Consider the following 23097-nt stretch of genomic DNA (forward strand, 5'->3'; position numbering starts at 1 on the left):
GTAGCTCGGCTACATTCCACCGCAGATGTGGAAGGCCGACATAGGCGGATGTGATGGATTCAGACGCAGCCCATGCATCTCTAGCTTAATGTTTTTTATGTTTTTTTTAAATGTTACTTAGATTGATACTTAGATTGATGCACAGGTGCTCTTAAGGATTGAGTGTCAAAAGTAGAATAATATATCATTTTAAAAAGGAAATGTAATTGCTAAAATATACTGCTAAAATATACTTTAAGTAACAAAAGTAAAAGTATAAATCATTTCAAATGCCTTATATTAATTGAACCAGACGGCACCAAGTTCTTGTTTTTTGACATGTACAGATAGCCAGGAGCACACTCCAACACTCAGACAATCATTTACAAATGAAGCATTTGTGTTTATTGAGTCCGCCAGATCAGAGGCAATCGAGATGACCAGGATTGTTGTCGCAATAAGTGGACCATTGTCCTGTTAAGCATTCAAAATGTAAATAGTACTGTTGGGTGTCAGGGAAAATGTAGTGAAGTAAAAGTAAAAGTTGTCAAAAATATAAATAGTAAAGTAAAGTACTTAAGTACTTTACACCGCTGTGTGTGTGTGTGTGTGTACACGCACCTGTGTGTGTGTGTGTGTGTGTGTGCCTGTGTGTGTGTGTCCGTATGTGTGTGCCTGTGTGTCTGTGTGTGTATGTGACACAGAAGGCACCAGTGAGAGGATCAGCGGGGATCATATAGTGCAGTCTAGCTTCCTGTCTCCCTGTGTGTAACAGTGTGTACAGTCTGAGTGATGTCAGACCTGATCTCATCTCTGCACCGGGAGCATCAGACTGGTGAGTACAGTGTTACTACATGTATTTTTCACACTTATGATAAAGGTGAATTTGTCAGACTGAGGATAATGTAGGAAAACACAAACGTTCATTCACTGTGCCAGTACTAAGAATAGTATTGACATTGGACTAAAGGGATCCATAGCTATGGATGAGTAGTACCCAGAGCCATATGAACGTTTATCAATCATATATTCTCTCGTGGTACCCAATGGGGTTTGGAGAATTGACACAATGACAAAAGGATACAGGTTGTAATAATACAATGTTAGTGGAATCGTGCGTGTTACAGGGAGGTTTTAGAACGACAACAAAAAACAGACTTGTGAAATACCTGCTGATATTTCGCAATATGATCCTGAACGTAACTGTAAACGAGTGTATGGTCTTTCCACCCACATGACCAGCTGTAGGCTGGGCAACTGCCTGAGATACAGTACATGTATATATTGTTTTCAAGTGCAGGGGCCCTAGATAGTAGTATGCTTTGTGTCCCTACCGTAACTGCTGGAACCACATATTGGAAGATATAATGGATTATTGACAATAACGGTTTGAGTGTATGTCGGCTATTTCCAACAGCAGGTTATGTAGAATATACCGTAGCAAACCTTGCCTAGATAGGCCTGCTACAATCCCCCCCAAAAGGGCTTAACTCTTATTGAAGGTAGTGGTTTGCAGGTCTTGCCTACAGGCTGGAAGACCTGGGTTTGAGACACGCGAGGGGCATTACATTGTTGCCGTCTGCAAAAATTCCAACAATGGTGGGATGTTGCCTTGGGAGCCATCGGAGAGGGTTTTGGTATAGTGAAGCGTGGGGACACGTTCTCCCGAATGAAGGGGACTGTGTAACAGACCTTGCCTGGGTAGGCCTTTTACGACCCCCCTCCCCCCAAAAGGGAGCAGTGGTATGCTGGTCTGCCTACGGGCTGGGGGACCCGCAAGGTGCGTTACACTGTCGCCATTTGCTACAATAGTGATTAAAACAATTCTCTTTAGATGCACCCAGAGTTGTAATGAAATAACATGTTGAATAGTGTCTTTTTCAGCCACTTTGAGAGTATTGGGTGATGGCTGGCCAGATGCTATTTGGTGTAAATTGTATGATTGCTATGAAGTCAGTGCTTGGTGTGAGTAAGTACACTAATGAGTGTGACTATTGTTTAGCCTACATTGTATGCAGAGAAGTCAACTTGGTGTATATATCTATCTCTGATTAGGTCGTACTCTAGCCTAGGCCCGCTGGAACAACAACAAGTGTGTTTGCAATAGCAGTATGGGATCGCAGTAACATTTGCATTGGGTATGCCACACGTATTTGGTAAAACATGTACTTGTAGCAATAGTGTAGTAGCCTAGGTTGTTGTAGAGTACTTTGATTCTGATTCTATATTGAATCATTATTACCGCCGGTACCCGTTTACTTTTATTTTTGAAGCACTTAATTATTCCCAGAAGTTACCTGTGTGTGTCCAGAGGGAAAGAGAAGAGTTTTGATGTTGACAGTAATTCCTACACGGCTGCGTTCTTGTGATCGGAGAACGAATACAAGATAAAGTACTCTACCTGTTGTAACTGCGAGTTGTTTCATTTTAAGACCCACAAATCCTCCGGAGGAGATTTAATATAATATCCACTGTCAGGAAATGAAGTTTACAACGGCACTGGAGGTTGTAAAGTTCTAAGTATTTGTACGGTGTAATGTAGGCCTTTGCATATATGTACAGCTCAGTATTGCAGAGGAGCGTTTACAAGTCCTGTCTATTGATGAGGGCCGAGGCCAAGGAAGCAACAGCAACTGTGGCAAGAGAGACATGATACACGAACGTCTTTGAGTCATGTCCCACCTAAAGTTGTTTGAATTGTCTTTCTGGTAGTAGCACAGACTTTAGCTGCGGTCAAGTAGGAATTGGATACGGTTCACCAGTAGGTCCCTCTTTATCATTTGGGAAACAAGTAGCAGTGATGCAAGTAGCACGGATAGCAGGGTTGAGGTCAATTCAATTTGAATTCAGTCACATAGAGAAGCGTTGAGTAAAATTGGAATTGGATTGGAATATCAGTTTACTTCCTGAATTGACAGAATTGAAATGGAATTGAGCCCAACCCTGAAGGGTAGCATTTTTCACTATCCTTTGGGAAAGAATGGTTAGGCCTACTATGGACGGTCCGCAAACTCGATCACTAAAAAGGTTTATTTCAAATGTTAAGGAACATGAGGACGGTCATGTGAACGAACACAACATGATAGTCATGTGCCTGTCCAAGGTAATCACAATCCGTCACGGTCACAATCTTACATTTGTGTTTCAATCCAAATGGAAGCTGGGAAAGGACCGTCCGTGAGATCAATATGATATTTTCAAGATATACATTTATACGATTGTTTACTAAAACTCAAATGAAAACAGATCATTCATTAGGTGGGTATTTCATTCATTTAAATGTCCATTGAACAACAGGACACATCCCAGCGTGTGCTGATAATATTAAAAAGCAGCCAAAACGATAGGTATTCAGTTGCAACGCATACACAGTATCTACTACAATTGAATATCTATAATCCGGTCAGCCGATATTTAGTCAAGCTCAAAACACGTTAGTGGATTGTATCTGTAACACTTTATTTAAAGATTCGCTAAATAGCTAATAAACTATTACTTGGTTGTAAATCATGATATGTCACCAATTCATGTAATTTGTTGACATATATTTAGAAATACCTATAGGCATATACAGTATAGATCAAGAACAGAATGTTCTGCACATCTATTTACTTCATAGTCAACTTACTGTGTAACAATGAAGATAAGCAATTTAGGCAGACCTTAAAATTCATTATTATAAAATGCTACGATAGATGTAGAATACTCAAATTGGTGCAGTCTTCAATCCAGTCGCGTTTATCCCCAAGGCTGCAAATCCCAGCAAATGTCATTCACAATAGTATACTCAAACAGAGATGTACTTTTCACAAAGCACTATTTTTCAAATGGTGTACATTGTATATGGATTTGCACATCAACCCTGTGTAGTGAGTAAATGTACATTATTCTATGGATTTAAAGTATGACTTGATTGTGAATACATTCAACGCTATAGTATCCTAAACTGTAGTGTTGTAAAGTCTATTACAGTAACATTAACCTGTACTGGTTTCAGTCTGGTTTCAGTCATTGGAAACGTACGCAGCTTAAGCTACTGGTGTAGTTTACTGTTACGACACGTATTGTATACTTGAGTACTGAAGAACACTACTGACAACTCTGGCCTATTAAAGGAATTGATGGATGCCTATGAACACAAAAGAAAAAAACCTGTTCAAGTAAAGTAAGACAGTCTTAACATACATATTTTGTTGTCAACTACATCTGTATTTGGTCCTCTCTTGCAGGTGCATTAAAAAAATAGAGAACACCCATTCAGGCTGAGGCAGGTGCTTCCTTTGGTTAGAGTCACCCTAGAAATATTCTCATGTTTCCAATACTGTGCATGCGAGGGATAATTTTTCATAATGAGATACAAGGATTCCCTCATTCAGACTTTCATAAACATGACTAATAGCTCTCTCTCTCTCTCTCTCTCTCTCTCTCTCTCTCTCTCTCTCTCTCTCTCTCTCTCCGTTGATCAGTTTTCTCCATTCAAAGTAAGACTGAGATATTGTGTTTGACATTTGGTCCTCCCTCTTGTATTTCCACTTGGGTTGTCGTTTTTAATTCTAGCAGCAGATATACGTCAGCTTATGTCAAAGTTTTCATGGTGATTACCAAAATACAATTGCACCTGATTCACAACAAGTGCTCAATGTGGTTTGCTTTAAATTGCCCAGGCTAAATTATTTTGGCCAATTGTTTCATTATTATGATATTTCAATCATGTGACATTCCTTTCCTTATTCGCCTGCAGAGAGCTAAAAGCTCTCTCGGATATATTCAAATACAAACAATTAGATATGAATTGCCTTTATTTAAACACTTAACTGTAAAAATACATTGAGTTGGAGTAAGTATATTGAAGTTCATACATTGAAGTATGTCGTTTTCACGCAAATAAAAAGAATCGTAAAAACATTTTGCCGCATGAAAACATCAAAGCATGCAGACCATTGGGATAGTAGAGAAAGACAGAAAGAGAAAGGGGGAAAAACAGATAAATAGTATAGGGGTACAGAAAGAGAAGATGGAGACTTTCTGGGCTAAGGGAGGCAGTTACGCAACATATGGGTTTCAAAAGGCCTTGAACAAAGTTTAACCAACATGTACTGTGTATTGTACAAAAAAACGTGTTTTCACAATCCTTTCACAAAATGTCACATCTTTGTTATTCTTAGCCTCTCTTTCCACTGACATTTAACGGTTATTTTTTTAAACACGAGAAAATAACAGAGTTAATGTATGATTCAAAGTGACAGAAAGCAAAGGGAACAGTACCAGGTACCTCCCCATCTGTCTTGGTCACAGCTCTCTTCATGTCTCAGCTCCACTGCCTTCCATATCAAACACGCAACCAGGAACTCCAGCGGCCGAATGGACCGTCAGGTGGAGTTAGAGAGAGAGAGAGAGACAGAGAGAGAGAGAGAGAGAGAGAGACAGAGAGACAGAGAGACAGAGAGAGAGACCCAATGTATAGGAAAGAGGGGGACATCATAAGAGGAATTAGGGATGTCTCGAAAAACAAATCACCCCCTCTTTTCTCCCTACCCCCCACACTATCTCTCAGTCTCTTTTTCGGTAATGACTTTGTGTGGTGTGTGGCACAACACCTTCAGATTGTTAGGTCTCTGACTAACGAGGGAGTCCTCACTTTCAGGTGTTTTCCACGGGAGATTCTTTGGTAAAAAAAATTATAACGCTTTTCTTGTTCCCATGCTGCATCAGAAAACATAAATACAACAAACTACATGTTTTGGAATCTGAGACAACGTGTGTATTTCTATGAGTCTATGGAAACATATCTTAGTGTAATTTGAGCTTTGAACTGGTTTTGCAGTCTTTTCAATCTTTTGAGTGAGGATGATGGTGTCCTTGAACCAGTACATTTTCGACAGAGGTCCCACGCCTAACTTCGCCTAGCGTTAGTAAATCCGTTATCAAGGCCTTTATACATGCAGCGTTCTAAAGTCCTACCAAAAGGCCCAAGTAGGTGATAATTTAGAGACAGGGTGTGTTCAACCCTTTTTTTCAGTTCATCTCAGAACAGAGCGCGGCAGACAAAGAGAGCATGAAAGAATGCAAACCTCAGAAAGAGATGAGACGTGAGTGACATGTTTGTATGGTGCTTGTTGTGGTTCTTGTCTCCAAACCACCTGAGCAGTGTTTCTCTAGTACAGGTAACTCTTCAGTTGAACAATGGCTTTAATGGCCAAAGAACATGAAGGCATTTGTAGTCAAACACACATATTTCATAGATAGAAAAGCTTTTTGTCCTTGCCTATGTATTTCACTTAGAAGACAGTCTTGGATGGTTAGACAGTTTTATTTGGTCATTTAGCAGATGCACTTATCCAGAGCGACTTACTGGAGCAATTAGGGTTAAGTGCTTTTGCTCAAGGGCACATTGACAGTTTTCACCTAGTCGGCTCAGCGATTTGAACCAGCGACCATTCAGTTACTTGCCCAAAACTCTTAATCGCTAGGCTACCTGCCGCCCATGTTCTCTTTCCCATAAAGACACAGTAAAGCCGTCATTCTATTGAAAATCAAAAACACCTGGATTGAACGTTGGATACTTTTTGTTGTTGACTTTTAGGCTGTCATGTCTTTACCAATACGAGTCTTGAAATGCCTTGACGTGGACAAGTTACGCGAGCACATCTCAAGTTTATCTCTAGACTTCAGCTCTAAGACTTTCATATACAGTAACTTGTAATGCAGGTAATTAGGGACATATAGATTAACAGGTGGTATATGGGGTTCTGGGGTTCTACTGTAGTTTTGAGTGCAGACAAGATCCCACTCTCTGCAGAGCTACATATATACAGCATGGAGAGGCACATGTGAAGTGAACACAGGTGTTTCTTCACCCAAGACAACGGTTAGAACCTGCTAGGCTTTAAAAGTTATCAAATAGGGTATGCACTAGATTCAAGGTACTAGCAATTGCTATGGGTTTTATATTGAACTTAGTAAAACATGCAATCATAGTTGTTGAGTGAAACAGAAAAGTGCCATCAAGCTTCCATTCACTCTATTACATTTAGTAAATTTTTTCATCTTCATTGAGGTAGCGTTGATGAATGATTATGCATGACTCTTTGCAATTTTTCGTATTTGAAATAACATTTTTGATATTGGTTTGTCATACTTGATCATTTCTGTCAGAGTTATTTCAGTTATCTCAACTCTTTCTTGTCGAAATTGTGCACCACGAAATTTGCCTAGCAGTGAATTTTACTTGAATCGAACTTGACATTGATTTACTAGAATAGATCGTTGTTATTCTCAATGTGGAATGAGGTTCATACTGTAGGAGATTGTCCTCACACGGGGCACCAATTGTGTAAGGGATGCTCCTCACACGGGGCACCAATTGTTTAAGGGATGCTCTTCACACGGGGAACCAATGGTGTAAGGGATGCTCCTCACACGGGTCACCAATTGTGTAAGGGATGCTCCTCACACGGGGCACCAAGTGTGTAAGGGATGCTCCTCACACAGGGCAACAATTGGATAAGGCCTGTTATGAATTACGAATTTTGAGTTATATACAGGATAGAGGATTGAAGTAATTTTGTTATCTTGTAAAAGTTGTGACTCTGGGTAGGAAATGTAATATAATTGAATACATTACTCAAGGAGTATGTCTGATTGTGAGTAACAATTGCACAACTATATGGTCAATGTTAAATACGTAGCATACTGGTACATTCACATAAAATCTGTGGAAATATTTCAAGATGCAATCTACAATAGTTCCTGCTGTTCAATGGTCATTTAAATGAATTATATAGTCTACATTCAACTGCTCTTATTCATGTACCCAATTTTGTGACGTTGCCGTGTTGCTTTTACCAACAAAAAAAAACAATCAACCAAGTCACATGAAATATGAATTCTTCTATAAATTATTAACTTGTTCACGTGTGGAAATGTAGGCTATAAATCTGTGCATGTGTTTGTAGGATAAAGATTACAATTTCATAACCAAAAATTGTCTGATGGTAGTCATTAGAATAAGGATAGATTATGCGCTTTCAAAATGGATCCTGCTGAATATGGTGTAATGATTTTCAAGGGTTCAGTGCCACAGATTCATTGGCCAGGTCCATTTCTCTTTCAGTGGTAAGCTTTATTGATTAAGCTTTTTTAGGGCATTATTGTAATCTCTTAAATGTGATGCTTTGTTAAACTTTGTATATTTCAAAGGCCTACGAATCTGATTCAGGCCTATAATCGGTACACCTTAACCTTTTACTGCAGTGGGCTAAATCAGGGTCACACAAAGGGTTTCTGGGTTGTCTTGAACAAATCTACTTTGAAACAAATATATACACCTCGGCTTAAAAAATGAAGACACCTGAAATGTTTTCAATTTTGAGTTTGCATCCGAATATTATGCTTTATATGCATCACAGAAGACTGAAGTAAAACAAAACCGTTCGTCATAGAAACAGCGGATTTTCGGCATAAAAAAGTATGTTTATTAATTATGAAATTAATTATGAAATTATAAAAAATATGAATAACATAAATAACAAATTATATTCATATTGATGTCAGTCAATATTAATTGACATTGATGTCAGTTTTGATAGTTTTACTGACTCAATAATTATGTGCTTGCAGGCACCTAGTTTCATGTTTAAACTGTTGTTTGACTATATATAATGAAACAAGAGATATACTTATTTGTATTTGTGTGTGTTTCTAGTTTGCTTGTTTCTCTCTGCCGATTTATGTTCTGTCTAACCTGTGGCTGAGTAAAACATTTTTTATTTTATGGCCCCAGCGAAGCAATGTAAGGTAAATAACGACCGGCATAAGTACATCAAATTGACTGACTATTGTTATGTGGGTTAGAATAATATTGATGATGATGATAACAACAATGAATATAATAATAATGGTTCAAATATGAACTATTATGTAGCCTATTTTGTTATTACCGGCTGTTACTGCGCTAACATGCTAGCGAAACATTTTGCCAAGATAATCCACCCTTTCTTCAGCCAATTAAAAATGTCACTGCTTTGGCCTTAACGCATTTGACCAATAACTGTACATTTCCAGATTCCTTATAGACCAATCAGCAGTGAGGGAGGTGCAACGGGGTTTAAAAGCAAAGTTGTTTCTCTGAAAATCAACATTTCCGCCTGGCTCTTGATCATTGGCGAGGGACTCTCAATGCTATCCACCAAACGTAAGTATAGAAAGGATGTTAACTAAGATGCTAGATGTAATATAGTATAATAGCACTCCGTGATCATTGATTTGTGGTAAACAATGTGAAAGTATTGATGTAATAACTATTGATCATTGTTATGACTGCTCGTAGTAGACCATCGAGTAGTCTAAATCAGACAATTATCTTTACAGAGAAAACATTTTTTATTTTTTTTTGCATTAATGAATGCAGAATATTTGTAATTTATTTCACCTTCATAAACTGTTACATGCTGTCCTGGAGCGTATGCCCGCTTTGCTTTCACAGTAAAGTAAAACCTGTTAACTTAACCTTAAACTAGAATAAGAGAGGTAACAAGTGCGTTTCAGATAAACGTCGAAATGGCGGTCAACCCAATGTATTTACCCTGTCGTACTACCATGGTAAATAGACATGGTTTCATTGCCATTGTACTTTACAACACTTTGCAGACATCTCATGATTACTTTTTAATGTACTGTAAAGGCCCTCTCTGAACTGATGCCCTCAAACCAGAGACACTCCTCTTTGCGCTAGGCCTTTCTGGTCCCATTGAAATTCAATCCCCTGGCTTACATTTGTGACATGGCTAATACACACCTTACATACAAGTCATAAAGGTTCAACAATTATACTCATATTACTTATGTTGATAAGCTCTATGAGGAACAATGATTTAGTCCGATTTTACATTCCATCATATGTTTTGTACTGCGTACAATTCAATTGCATGCATCAGAGTTCCACTACCTTAAAATGAGAGACAATTCTGTAAGATGATTCCTTCACCTTTTTACAGACAGATCCTGTCCTCCCTCCCTCCCTTCCCCCTCCCTTCCCCCTCCCTTCCCCCTCTCTCTGTTTGCTGTTTAACCTCTGCCAAAGACCACAGATACGATCATCTGCTTTTCTGGGTTAACTGTTCAGGTGCGATCTCTCTCTCTGTCTCTCTCTTCCTCTCTCTCTCTCTATCACTTGTCCTCCCTCCTTCTCTCTCTCTCTCTCTCTCTCTCTATATATATATATATATATATATATATATCACTTGTCCTCTCTCTCTCTCTCTCTCTCTCTCTCTCCCTCGCTTCTATATAGCGTTATGCTTCCTCTACCTCCGGCACCTCACATCTTTTCTCTTTTTGGTTCTCTCATATCCCACTGCCGTTACCAACCCCAACAGACAGATAAGTCTTACAGAGTTCAGAGGTGAGGAATGGCCTAGAACAAATACTTCAAAACATTTGTCAAAACATATTTTATCTCATCATATAATGTATCGTACTACAACAATTAACAGGTCTAACATCTGGCCTGAATGAAATAACATTTTACTTACACAAACTACGGCCTGATATCTCGACCTAACTTTGATCTTAAAAACATGTCAAGTCATTTTTATAATCAGGCAGGCAGGTAGGTAGGTAGGTAGGTAGGTAGCCTAGTGGTTAGAGCGTTGGGCCAGTAACTGAAAAATTGCTGGATCGAATCCCTGAGCTGACAAGGTAAAAAGCTGTTGTTCTTCCCCTGAACAAGGCAGTAAACCCACTGTTAGGCTGTCATTGTAAATAAGAATTTCTTCTTAACTGACGTGCCTAGTTAAATAAAAAAGGTAGAATGGTGAGGTTGTCATGAAAAGAGATAGGAACGACAAATGCAAAGATGAGTTCTGGTGTCTTGATGAAGGCTGATGCGCCTCCAAGCTTTTAAGAATCTGTTTATGGCACTTAAATAAAGGCATTTTCTTATTATGAAGAGTCAGGCTAATAAATAAAAAAGGAAAAATCTAAATGGTCTCAATCAACCTTCATCTGGGTCCATAACGACTGGATATATTTTTTTCCCCCATGCACCTGCTAATAATTATTTTGGTGCTTATCAGTGCATTCGGAAAGTATTCAGACCCCTTCACTTTTTCCAAATGTTGTTACATTACAGCCTTATTCTAAAATTGATTAAATACATTTTCCCTCATCAATCTACACACAATACTCTATAACGACAAAGCGAAAACAGGTTTTTAGAACATTTTGCAAATGTATAAAAATATATATTTACATAAATATTCAGTCCCTTTCCTATGAGAATCGAAATTGAGCCTAGGTGCATCCTTTTTCCATTGATCATCCTTGAGATGTTTCTTCAACTTCATGGAGTCCACCTGTAGTAAATTCAATTGATTGGACATGATTTAGAAAGGCACACACCTGTCTATATAAGGTCCCACATTTGACAGTGAGGTCAAGGGAATTGTCCGAGACAACATTCAAAGTCCCCAAGGACACAGTGGCCTCCATCATTCATTAAATGGAAGAAGTTTGGAACCACCAAGACTCTTCCTAGAGCTTTTCAGCAGCAGGGACTGGGAGACTAGTTAGGATCGAGGGAAAGATGAACAGAGCAAAGTACAGAGAGGTCCTTGATGAAAACCTGCTCCAGAGCACTCAGGACCTCAGACCGGGGCGAAGTTTCACCTTTCAACAGGACAACAACCCTAAGCACACAGCCAAGACAATGCAGGAGTGGCTTCAGTCTCTGAATGTCCTTGAGTGGCCAAGCCAGAGCCCAGACTTGAACCCGATTGAACATCTCTGGAGAGACCTGAAAAGAGCGTGCAGCGACACTCCCCATCCAACCTGACAGAGCTTGAGAGGATCTGCAGAGAGGAATAGGAGAAACTCGCCAGTTACAGGTGTGTCAAGCTTGTAGCGTCATACCCTAGAAGACTCAAGGCTGCAATTGCTGTCAAAGGTGCTTCAACAAAGTACTGAGTAAAGGGTCTGAATACTTATGTAAATGTGATATTTCAGTTTATGTATTTATTTTTTGCAAAATTGTCTAAAAACCTGTGTTCGCGTTCTCATTATGGGGTGTTGTGTGTAGATCGACGAGGGGGGGAAAAACAATGGAATCCATTTTAAAATAAGTCTGTAACGTAACAAAATGTGGAAAAAATTAAGGGCGCTGAATACTTTCCGAATGCACATGAATTCTATTTCAAAGCTGTTGTTTTTGCATATCCCAACTTCCCCTGAGACACCCTTTGATAGTGGGGTCACTGCCAGGGTCTGCAATTATTAACAGCCACCCTGGAGCAAATAGAGTTAAGTGCCTTGCTCAAAGACAGATTTTTCACGTTGTAGGCTCAGGGATTTGATCTAGCAATCTTTCTGGCCCAACGCTCTTATCGCTAGGCTACCTGCTGCCCATATAATAACCCTTACCCTGGTAGCAAGTTCATTTTCTAACACACTATAAAGAGTACCTTAATCCTTTTTTTATTTTATTTTTTTTACCAAGATAGCAATCTACTACTAGTATATTGTTGTATAGTCCTCCCCAGTAGACACCCTGTCTTCTACACAATAACGTTGAATAACATGATGCCAGCTCATGGCAGCTCACACTCACTCGTCTCCCGAGCGCCGCAGTGGTCTAGGACACTGCATCTCAGGGCAAGAGGCATCACTGCGGTACTTGGTTCAAATCATGGCTGCATCACATCTGGCTGTGATTGGGCGTCCCATAGGGCAGTGCGCAATTGGCCTAACATCGATGGGGGTAGGCAGTCATTGTAAAAAAACAATTGTCAAATAATGATACGTGTATGTTTTGAAGTGAAATAAAAAAGGACTATGTTTTATTAATGCACTTATTCATAGATTGTAATTCTACAATGTTAAATTCAATAGACCATAATCATCTCCTAAGGGGATATTGTTTGCGGCCTAGTTGACAGAACACACTAAAGTTTTACAACCCTGATTATATTGCATTCTTTGAATTGCTCCCGATTACTCCATGCTACCTTTAAGTGCACGTCCCTGTCATGGCAGCCCAAAGCTGTTACGTTGATCAGGAGCTGACTGTACTCCTTTCACACACAGGTTAAATGATTGAGAATTATCTTAAGATGAAAAGAGATTCAAAGGTGCAGAACTCTTCAGACAAAAATTCTGAAAGTACCCACAACACACCTAACAACTATCACACACATACACACATGTACACACACACGCGCGTGCATGCATGCACACACAACACAGAAAACAGCATTTAAAAAAACTACCATAGACCACACTCCCGGTGTTCGACTGCCATTGTGGTCTTTTTTTTTTCTTCCATCAAGCGTGGAGAAATCCGCCTTTCGTGGAATAGAGGAGGAAGGGAGGGGGGTGTGTGAGTGAGAGGGGAGGAGAGGAGGTGAGGATAGGGATACAAATCTACACCTCGTGAAATCAGGGCCCACCACAGCCTCAGGCATTCGCCCCCTCTCTCTCCTCCCCCATCCCTCTCTCAACCAAGGCCCACCACAAAGCTACTGCTTCTCTCCCTCCACCTTTCTTCGTTCTTCCTCTTCTTTTTGTCTGTCTCTCGACTTCTTGAAATCAGAGACCACCACAAACCCCTTCCTTTCTCTCTTTTTAAAAATGTTACTCTGATGATGATGTATTAAGCAACAATAATCACTGTCATGGGAATGGGAAGAAAATGAAATAAATTTAATGTGAATTTTTTAATTATTTTTTTTAACCAGGCAAGTCAGTTAAGAACAAATTCTTATTTTCAATGACAGCCTAGGAACAGTGGGTTAACTGCCTGTTCAGGGGCAGAACGACAGATTTGTACCTTGTCAGCTCAGGGGTTTGAACTTGCAACCTTCCGGTTACTAGTCCAACGCTCTAACTACTAGGCTACCCTGCCGCCCCCAGTAAATGTAAATGTATCTAAATACATGTGTTTTAAATGGGTAAAATATGGCATTTACAGCACATGGCAAAAGGGAGGAACAGAAGTTGGGTCTCTTCAGTTACAGTTTTTGCTGCCTTTAATTGAACATAACATCAAAATACAGTGATACTGTAGGACAGTGGTTCCCAAACGTTTTATAGTCCCGTACCCCTTCAAACACTCAAACCTCCATCTGCGTACCCCCTCTAGCACCAGGGTCAGCGCCTTCTCAAATATAGATTTTTGTTCCATCATTGTAAGCCTGCCACACACACACACTATACAATACATTTCTTAAACATAAGAACGAGTGAGGGAAGTGGGAAGTGACAAAGAGCTCTTATAGGACCAGGGCACAAATAATAATATAGTAATAATCAATAATTTTGCTCTGTATTTAGCCATCTTACATATAAAACCTTATTGTTAATCGAAAACTGTGAATAACTCACCACAGGTTAATGAGAAGGGTGTGCTTGAATGGATGCACATAACTTTGCAATGTTGGGTTGTATTGGAGAGAGTCTCAGTCTTAAATCATTTTCCACACACAGGTCTGTGCCTGTATTTAGTTTATGCTAGTGAGGGCCGAGAATCCACTCTCACATAGATATGTGGTTGCAAAGGGCATCAGTGTCTTAACAGCTCGATGTTCCAAGGCAGGATACTCTGAGTGCAGCCCAGTCCAGAAATTCTGATTGAATTCAATTTTCACAGACTGCAACTTTGATGAGGCTCTCTTGCTGAGATATCGGTAAGTGGACTGGAGGCAGGGCATGAAAGGGATAACGAATCCAGTTATTTGTGTCATCCATCCAGTACCTGAGTAATTGCGTACTCAACTCACTCAGGTGCTTCGCTATATCACATTTGACATGGTCCGTAAGCTTGAGTTCATTTGCACACAAAAAAATCATACAATGATGGAACGACCTGTGTGTTGTCCTTGTTAATGCAGACAGAGAAGAGCTCCAACTTCTTAATCATAGCCTCAATTTTGTCCCGCACATTGAATATAGTTGCAGAGTCCCTGTAATCCTAGATTCAAATCATTCAGGCGAGAAAAAACATCACCCAGATAGGCCAGTCGTGTGAGAAACTCATCATCATGCAAGCGGTCAGACAAGTGAAAATGATGGTCAGTAAAGAAAACTTTAAGCTCGTCTCTCAATTAAAAAAAACGTGCCAATACTTTGACCCTTGATAACCAGCGCACTTTGTATGTTGTAAAAGCGTTACATGGCCACTGCCCATATCATTGCATAGTGCAGAAAATACACGAGAGTTCAGGGGCCTTGCTTTAACAAAGTTAACCATTTTCACTGTAGTGTCCAAAACGTCTTTCAATCGGTCAGGTATTCCCTTGGCAGCAAGAGCCTCTCGGTGGATGCTGCAGTGTAGCCAAGTAGCGTCAGGAGCAACTGCTTGCACGCGCGTAACCACTCCAAAAGTGTCCCTGTCATGACTTTTGCGCCATCAGTACAGATACCAACACATCTTGACCACCAAAGTCCATTTGATGTCACAAAGCTGTCCAGTACTTTCCAAATATCCTCTCCTGTTGTCCTTGTTTCCAGTGGTTTGCAGAAGAGAATGTCTTCCTTAATTGACCCTCCATAAACGTAACAGACATACCAGGAGCTGTGCCAGGCCCGCCACGTCTGTTGACTCATCCAGCTGTAACTCATAGAATTAACTGCCGTGTATCCAAAGCAGTAATTGTTTAAAATCATCTCTGGCCATCTCTCTGATGTGTCGTGAAATGGTGTTGTTTTAATGAAAGCATTATCTGTATCGTTTTTTGGCCTTCTCCCGCAGCATTGTTCCAGCCATATCTGCGGCAGCAGGAAGAATTAAGTCCTCCACAATAGTATGGGGCTTGCCTGTCCTAGCCACTTGGTAGCTCACCATACAAGACGCTTCTAGACCCTTCTTATTAATGGTATCTGTTGATTTTTTCATGCCTTACTACTTGAAAGTCATCTTAATTCTCGCTCAAAAAACACCTGTGGCATATTTTTCTAATTGGCATGTGTAAAGATGAGAGTGAGGAAACAAGTTCAGTTAGTGAGTGTTTTAATAAATAAACACAACATGAAACAAATCAAGAAACACGAACAATGGGTGAAGGTTTCATCGAGTTGTGAGATAATACTTTTGCACATATAACACACTGTGGCTGAGGAAAGGCACTACTCCCAATATAAGTGAACCCCAAACCAATGTAGTTCTCATCATATTTGCGCCTCTTCGATGGTCCAACATCCCTGTCTGTTGTTCGGTGCTTTCCCGGGTAAGGGGACAGTAGCTCCTGGGCTGCATTAGATTCACAACTGTCAGTGTCCATGCTAGCTGGGCTAACAACAAATGTAGAATTACTGATGCTAACATTGGATGTGCTCGTGGAAGTAGAACAACTTGTGTCATCGACAGGTGCAGGTGTTAAGCTGCTGGTAGTAGCAGCACTACCAGTAGAGCTTGTATGTATCTCAATGGACGTGGGCCTTACTTTTTCTTAACCATTTTTCAATTTTCGAGCAAACAGTATGAGCAGCAGCTATGTTTGGCTACATAGGGACCGTTAGTTGAAATTCCCGCGAGAGAGTAACGGTTAATGTGATTGGATGTTAATTATTTGACTAGGCTACCTGTATTTGACATTGTGTTGTTATTTCGCTGAACACTAGATGGTTTCATTTTATTTTTGGCAGTGAAACAAGGCTACTCATGGGAGAAAGAAACCTCACCCAAATGCAAAGCCCTGTTGGAAAATCTAAATGGACTGTTTGAAAATGTTATTTAAAATATATATATATATATATATATATATATATATATATATAAATATATATATATATATTTTTTAAATGTGAATCACATTTTTATTTGGCGTACCCTCGACGGCATTGAACGTACCCCTGGGTTTACCCCAGTTTGGGAATACCTGGTCTATAATAACTAACGTAACATCTATGCTGAACTCAAATATAAACGCGACAATATCAAAGATTTTACTGAGTTACAGTTCATATGAGGAAATCTGTCAATTGAAATAAATACATTAGGCCCTAATCTATGGATTTCACATGACTGGGAATACAGATATACATCTGTTGGTCACAAATACCTTAAAATAAAGTGTGCCTCACAATGGGTCTCAGGATCTCGTCAGGATATTTCTGTGCATTCAAATTGCCATCGATAAAATACAATAGTGTTCGTTGTCAGTAGCTTATGCCTGCCCATAACATAACCCCACCGCCACCATGGGGCACTCTGTTCACAACGTTAACATCAGCACCATACACGTGTTCTACCGTTGTGAGGCCAGTTAAACGTACTGCCAAATTCTCTAAAACAATGTGGGAGGCGGTTTATGGTAGAGAAATAACATTTTATTCTCTGGACATTCCTGCAGTCAGCATGCCACGCACCCTCAAAACTTGAGACATCTGTGGCATTGAGTGGCTTTTTATTGTCGCCAGCACAAGGTGCACCTGTGTAATGAGCATGCTGTCTAATCAGCTTCTTGATATGTCACACCTGTCAGGTGCATGGATTTTCTTGGCAAAGGAGAAATGCTCACTAACAGGGATGTAAGCAAATTATCGAACAGAATTTTTGAGAATTAAGCGTTTTTATTTTATTTCAGCTCATGAAACATGGGACCAACACTTTACATGTTGCTTTTATCATTTTGTACAGTATAGTTTGATAACTATAATATAGTAAGGTGGAAAATTAAGACACTTTGCTAACAGGACAGGAGCAGTGTGTGTCTAACCTCTACATTAGAACCAGGGCTATTATTAAACCTCAATAGCATCATGCGACAATGTGTCCGCGTGGCCGGAGTCAGGTCTGCTCACGATCAGCAGTCACTGTGACATCAACAAGTAAACACAGACAAACAACAACATATTTTAGCCTGATTTACAGTGCATTCGGGAAAGTATTCAGACCCCATTCCCTTTTTCCACATTTTTGTTACGTTACATTGGATATTATATGCCCTAATATCCAATGTCTCCCACAACAACAAGAGAAGCAAAAAACATTCCAACTATAGGCCAAGGATTAGGGCTAACATTTCGAAACTCACTGTCCATTTAAGATTCTGATGAAATGATAGAGGCACACTCTTAAAATAAAAGAATCAGACCTTGTCAGGAGCCTACAACCAAAGACAAGACAAGATAGCCTAAAACCAAATGTATCGTTGTTTCTAAAGAGACATGTTTCATCCATTTAGGAGGATTTCACATGCCTCTACGTCAAGCAGCCAGACAGAAAGTTGAATCAGCTGCAATGAGGAACATAAAGTGCTGGAGGGACAAGTTGTATGAGGGTGCGGTCCAGTGACTTCTGTGTTTGTGGAAGAACATTTCCACTTTAGTAGCTAAAGCTCCGACAGTAACCGTTCTGTCGTGTGCTGCTGAGGCTTGATTCAGGGGTGTTGACGCAACATAGAATGTCTGCAGCGAATCAAGAACAAAGATCTGTGGTTGCCTGGCTCGGGCTCTCTCTCTCTGCCGTGGTTCGAGACCGACTGCTGAGCCAGCAGAAGTGTTTAGAAATAAATACCATTAATGGGAAGCAAAGGTTTCACTTTGTGACTGGCGTCCACCCGTAGTCGAGCTGAAACCAGGCCTGACCGGCACACCTCGCATCACTACAGTTCCAGGTCAGGAGAGTGTGTGAGAGGGTGTTTATGGGTTTGTGTTTCTCTAGCATGCGATGGGTAACTTTTCAGGTAAAGAGCTGACTGGGGGCTGCTTGGTTTGTTTACACAGCTTGAACACACTCTGAGTGAGGTATGTGACATTGTCACAGAGGGTATAGGCCAGGTTATCCAAAGCTAGACCTCTCACTCACTCACTCACTCACTCACTCCCTCACTCACTCACTATTACTCGTACAACCTTTTCCGATTGTACTGCTGTAAATTAGAATTCTACACCAGGTGAATAATCTTTACTGTACTATGCTGAAGAGTAAAAGCTAGGGGTACCACAGTATTTTAACAAACTGGTCAAACACACAAACATGGCTGCTTCTACTGTATCATTAATTGGCCTATTTGACAGAATGAAACAGGCTATTTAGAATGCGCTTTAATAATACAGTGCGTCAAAATCCCCCGACACAATTTGGAGACTGGTGTCGATTGCAATTACACAATAAAGCAATTGGACATGAGAGGGCGCGGGTCACTGTCTACAGGAGGATATAAAAAGTATAGCTATAGGTTATTTGTTTGATCTTTTATATTCCAACGAGAAGCGGTGCTACTTGATGTGAACTGTTTGTTTCCACAGTATTTGTTCTTGGGTGACAGGAAATACATGACTAAAGCAATTCGTCTTACTCAGATTCTTTTGCTGCTCTTTGTTTTCAGGAGAGAGTACAAAATGAAGTGTGTTTCTGGATTCCTTTCAATCGTTATTGCATTGTTCATCTCCTCAACAGGTAAGAGAGTATGTTCTGAATTTGATTCATACTCTATGTTCTATTATATAGCAACAGATACATTTCTGTAAAGGTAACTTACTATTGGACGTACAGTATATATATATATATATATATATATATATATATATATATATATATATATTTATCTTGTCTTCTGTGTTCTCCCACAGGGGCTGAAGATGTGGTTGTGTATGGTCAGGTGGGAGAGACGGTCACACTCCCCAGATCAAAGTGGGGTTCAGAAAGGGTGTTGGTACAATGGTTCTTTGGAATGGACACACAACCTTTGATAACCCGCAACTCCCATGGTCGAGAGACGATAGGTGAGTGAGATTAGTGCTAGAGGGTATCCGTCTTTAATCGAGCGTGACCTTTTTGAGCCGTAAACATATTGAGCAAAACAGTATTTGGTAGTTGGCTTTAAAAAAAAAAAATGTAAACCTGATTTTGACTAGCTAACAATTTGAGGGTTGCTGGCGTCAGAATCTCAGGTGCCTACTACTATAGTTCTCTTGAGCACTTAACCCTTGACCTGCTCAGGGTTACTGCTCTGCCTCTGCAGGTGGCCCTGTGCTGCTTCCACATTCACATGTGTTTGTGTGGTGTCCAGGTGGGTTGGGAATAACATAACACAGAAAGAAGACACATTTCTTATTCATACTACTACTACTACTAATACTAATCACATGATTATTGACATGCAGATCCAGTGTGGAAAGACAGGCTGTCTCTGTCCAAGACGGACTTCTCCCTGATCATCAACAATATCAGACTGGAGGACTTCAAATCCTTCAAATGTGAATTGAAAGATTTCATGCCACAAACAACTACCTCAGTCACATTCAGACTGTTCCGTGGTAAGTGCAGAGTGAAAGAGAGGGGATTTCTATGTCTCCTGTCAGTGTTATGAGAAAGATGAGGAAGGAAATGGGACATTGTGTTCAGTCACCATCATGTGGGGGAAACAAGTACTGCACACACATGTATACAAATGTACCTTTGTACAACCCCCACCTCTCTCTCTGTCTCACTCGCTCTCTCTCTCTCTCTCTCTCTCTCTCTCTCTCTATCGCTCTATTTCTCTCCCTCTCTCTCTCCATCTCTCCTCTCTCAGTGAGTGTACAGTCAGTATCTCCCCTGTTGGCTGGGAAGAATCTTAATCTGAAGTGTGACATAGAGGAAATATTTAAGGGGACACAGAGAAGATGGCTTAGTCCCCAGAAACAGGACCTGAACGAGGACAAGCGTGCCCAGATCAGAAATGACGGCAGCCTGACAGTAATGAGTGTCACTGGCCAAGACCATGGAGAGTGGACCTGTGTGGTGACATACCAGGGCAGGGAAGCCTATGCCAACACCCCTGTTACTGTAATAGGTAAGTGTTAAGTTAGATAAAATGGTTTATGGTCTTCTAGATTAAATAATTTCCCCTCAAGAGGTAAAATGTCTTCAGACTGAGGTTAAACTGTCCCTTTCCTATCTCTGTCTCTCATTCTCTCTCCTCTCTCTTTGCGCACTCTCTCTCTCTCTCTCTCTCTCTCTCTCTCTCTCTCTCTCTCTCTCTCTTCCCTTCTCAGACCTCTCCCCTGCTCATCCACAGCCTATCTACACCTCTGTCTCCTCCCTCTCTCTTCTCCATCTGCCATGTTTCTTTTCCATTCCTCCTCCACTATCCTGGTCAGACAGCCAGGAGAAGAGCATCCAGGGAGGCCGCTGGACCTTTACCCCAAGCCCAGTGGCAGGCTCCCTCACTGGGGTCTTCCAGACTCTCGCCAACCTCTCCCTGGGGCCTCCATTAGCCTGGGTGGTCAATCAGAAGAGAGGGCTGGATGTCTCCGCCCTGCAGAAGACAAATCTAAACCTCTCCCTGTCAAAGAAAGGGGTGACGGAGGGGGACAGGGGCGAGTACACCTGCGCTGTGGAATTCCAGAGGGGGGACACCCTGAAGAGAAGTATGCGTGTGGAGGTGCTACAGGGTAAGTCAAGCTTTGTGGCAGTCCTGAGAAAAATGTCCTTCTCCTTCCTTCCTTCTTTACTTCCTGACTTGGTTGCTACCTTCCTTCCTCCCTCCTTTAATTCTCCCATTGCTTATTTCCCCCTCCTTTCTGCCCATAAAAGTGAGGAGTGACAGATCACTTTGATTTGTCAGCTCTCAATTGTTCAATCAGTACCTCCCGTCATCTCTCTGACCTTCCCTTCTTCCCTCTCTATCCCTCTATCCCTCTTTCTCCTTTCATTGACATTCAAACCCGTCAGACCACAGTCATGGCAATGCTATTCCCCCTTTCTATGCTTCTGTTTATTACACCCAGACAGTTTTCTCATCTCCTTCTGTCGTTCGTTGAGAACAGTCTGTCCCAGGAGTATTGTGTCCTGTATCTAATTCAGTGGATAGTACACTTGTCTGGCTCCACTTGTATTAATAGGGTATTGTCACACTGGTAACAATGATTCGGGAGACAGGCGCAGGAATGCGTAATAGTTTTTTAAATGATGCCCCAAATGACAGCGTGCCGTGTAAAGGCGGACGAAGACCAAACAAACACGCATCGGAAACACAGGGTTGAAACACAAACAAAAGAGCGAGGAGTACCTCGAATAAATACACACGCGCACAATGATTAACACGCGGGACGAGACCCCTAATCATCTGGCAATCCACAAGGGCACGAAAGCCAACACACACAGCACAGGTACTCACACGCACCAATGGACATTGGAACAATAATGTAAACCAAAGGGCACATATATACAAATAGTAATCAGTGGGAATAGGGGACAGGTGTGCGTGATGAAAGTTCCAGAGGGATCCGTGACCAGTATAATGAAGTTTCTCTCTGCCAGGATAATATGCCAGCTGAATTAATACTAATTTTAAAAAACATGTTTCTCCACGTTTTTGTAAAATAATATAAAATAATGTATTTTTTATTTTTATTCACATCAAAATAGTGAATTTTCTTTCTTTCTTTCTCTGTCTGTCTGTCTGTCTGTCTGTCTGTCTGTCTGTCTGTCTGTCTGTCTGTCTGTCTGTCTGTCTGTCTGTCTGTCTGTCTGTCTGTCTGTCTGTCTGTCTGTCTGTCTTTCTCTCTCTCCTCCTGTCCAGTTTTTTCCTCTCCAGCTCCAGTGGCCTACGTAGGTCGGGAGGTCAACCTCACCTGCACCCTGGGCCACCCTCTGACCTCTGACCTGAAAGTGAAATGGATCCCACCACGACAATCCTCCCTCCTCGCTTTAGGCTCCGACCCAGACTCCGCCCATCTCACCATACCGGAAGCGAGGGATATAAATGGTGGGAGGTGGAGGTGTGAATTGTGGAGGAACAAAACCAAGCTGACATCAGTGGAGATCACACTGAAGATCGGTAAGAAAGGAGAAACAGGAAGTGACATGGTCAGGATGTGGTTAGAGTGGGTGGTCTGTGTATGTGTGAAGGTTAGGTTGTGACTATTGAGGTTAGGGTGTAATTAGCCTTATTGGCCAGTGGCCACGCTTACTGCAGCACTTTAAACAGTATAGTACCACAGTACTACTTCAGTAATTAAGTACAATGTAACAGCAGACAGTACTATTAGCCTGTATAGAAGGAAGCTCTGATGTGTGCATTTGAACACCTACCATATAATAGTATTATTGAAAACCACATACTGTTATGCGATAATACATCTTTATTGATTTGATATGCTGGAAACAATGTAGAACTTCCATACTGATTCTGTTTT

The 23097-nt window shown here is 40.9% G+C and overlaps 1 protein-coding gene across 3 annotated transcripts in view; it reads left to right on the top strand.

Moving 5' to 3' along the window:
- Nucleotides 1–723: 723 nt before the first annotated feature.
- The window catches only part of LOC109910298 (T-cell surface glycoprotein CD4), a 23281-nt gene continuing 907 nt past the window's right edge, over nucleotides 724–23097 (top strand). The window contains exons 1-8 of one of the 3 annotated variants that reach the window (XM_031791863.1): nucleotides 724–814; nucleotides 9043–9172; nucleotides 19302–19372; nucleotides 19546–19698; nucleotides 20080–20232; nucleotides 20490–20750; nucleotides 20953–21351; nucleotides 22482–22739. In XM_031791863.1, coding sequence (XP_031647723.1) covers nucleotides 19315–19372; nucleotides 19546–19698; nucleotides 20080–20232; nucleotides 20490–20750; nucleotides 20953–21351; nucleotides 22482–22739 — 1282 coding nt within the window. In that variant the 5' untranslated portion in view covers nucleotides 724–814; nucleotides 9043–9172; nucleotides 19302–19314. Of the gene's footprint in view, nucleotides 815–9042; nucleotides 9173–18302; nucleotides 18588–19301; nucleotides 19373–19545; nucleotides 19699–20079; nucleotides 20233–20489; nucleotides 20751–20952; nucleotides 21352–22481; nucleotides 22740–23097 lie in introns of those variants that run through there. The other 2 variants (XM_020509449.2, XM_031791871.1) reach the window with 2 other exon arrangements.

This window comes from Oncorhynchus kisutch, linkage group LG2 (assembly GCF_002021735.2).
Source record: "Oncorhynchus kisutch isolate 150728-3 linkage group LG2, Okis_V2, whole genome shotgun sequence".
NCBI classification, from domain to species: domain Eukaryota; kingdom Metazoa; phylum Chordata; class Actinopteri; order Salmoniformes; family Salmonidae; genus Oncorhynchus; species Oncorhynchus kisutch.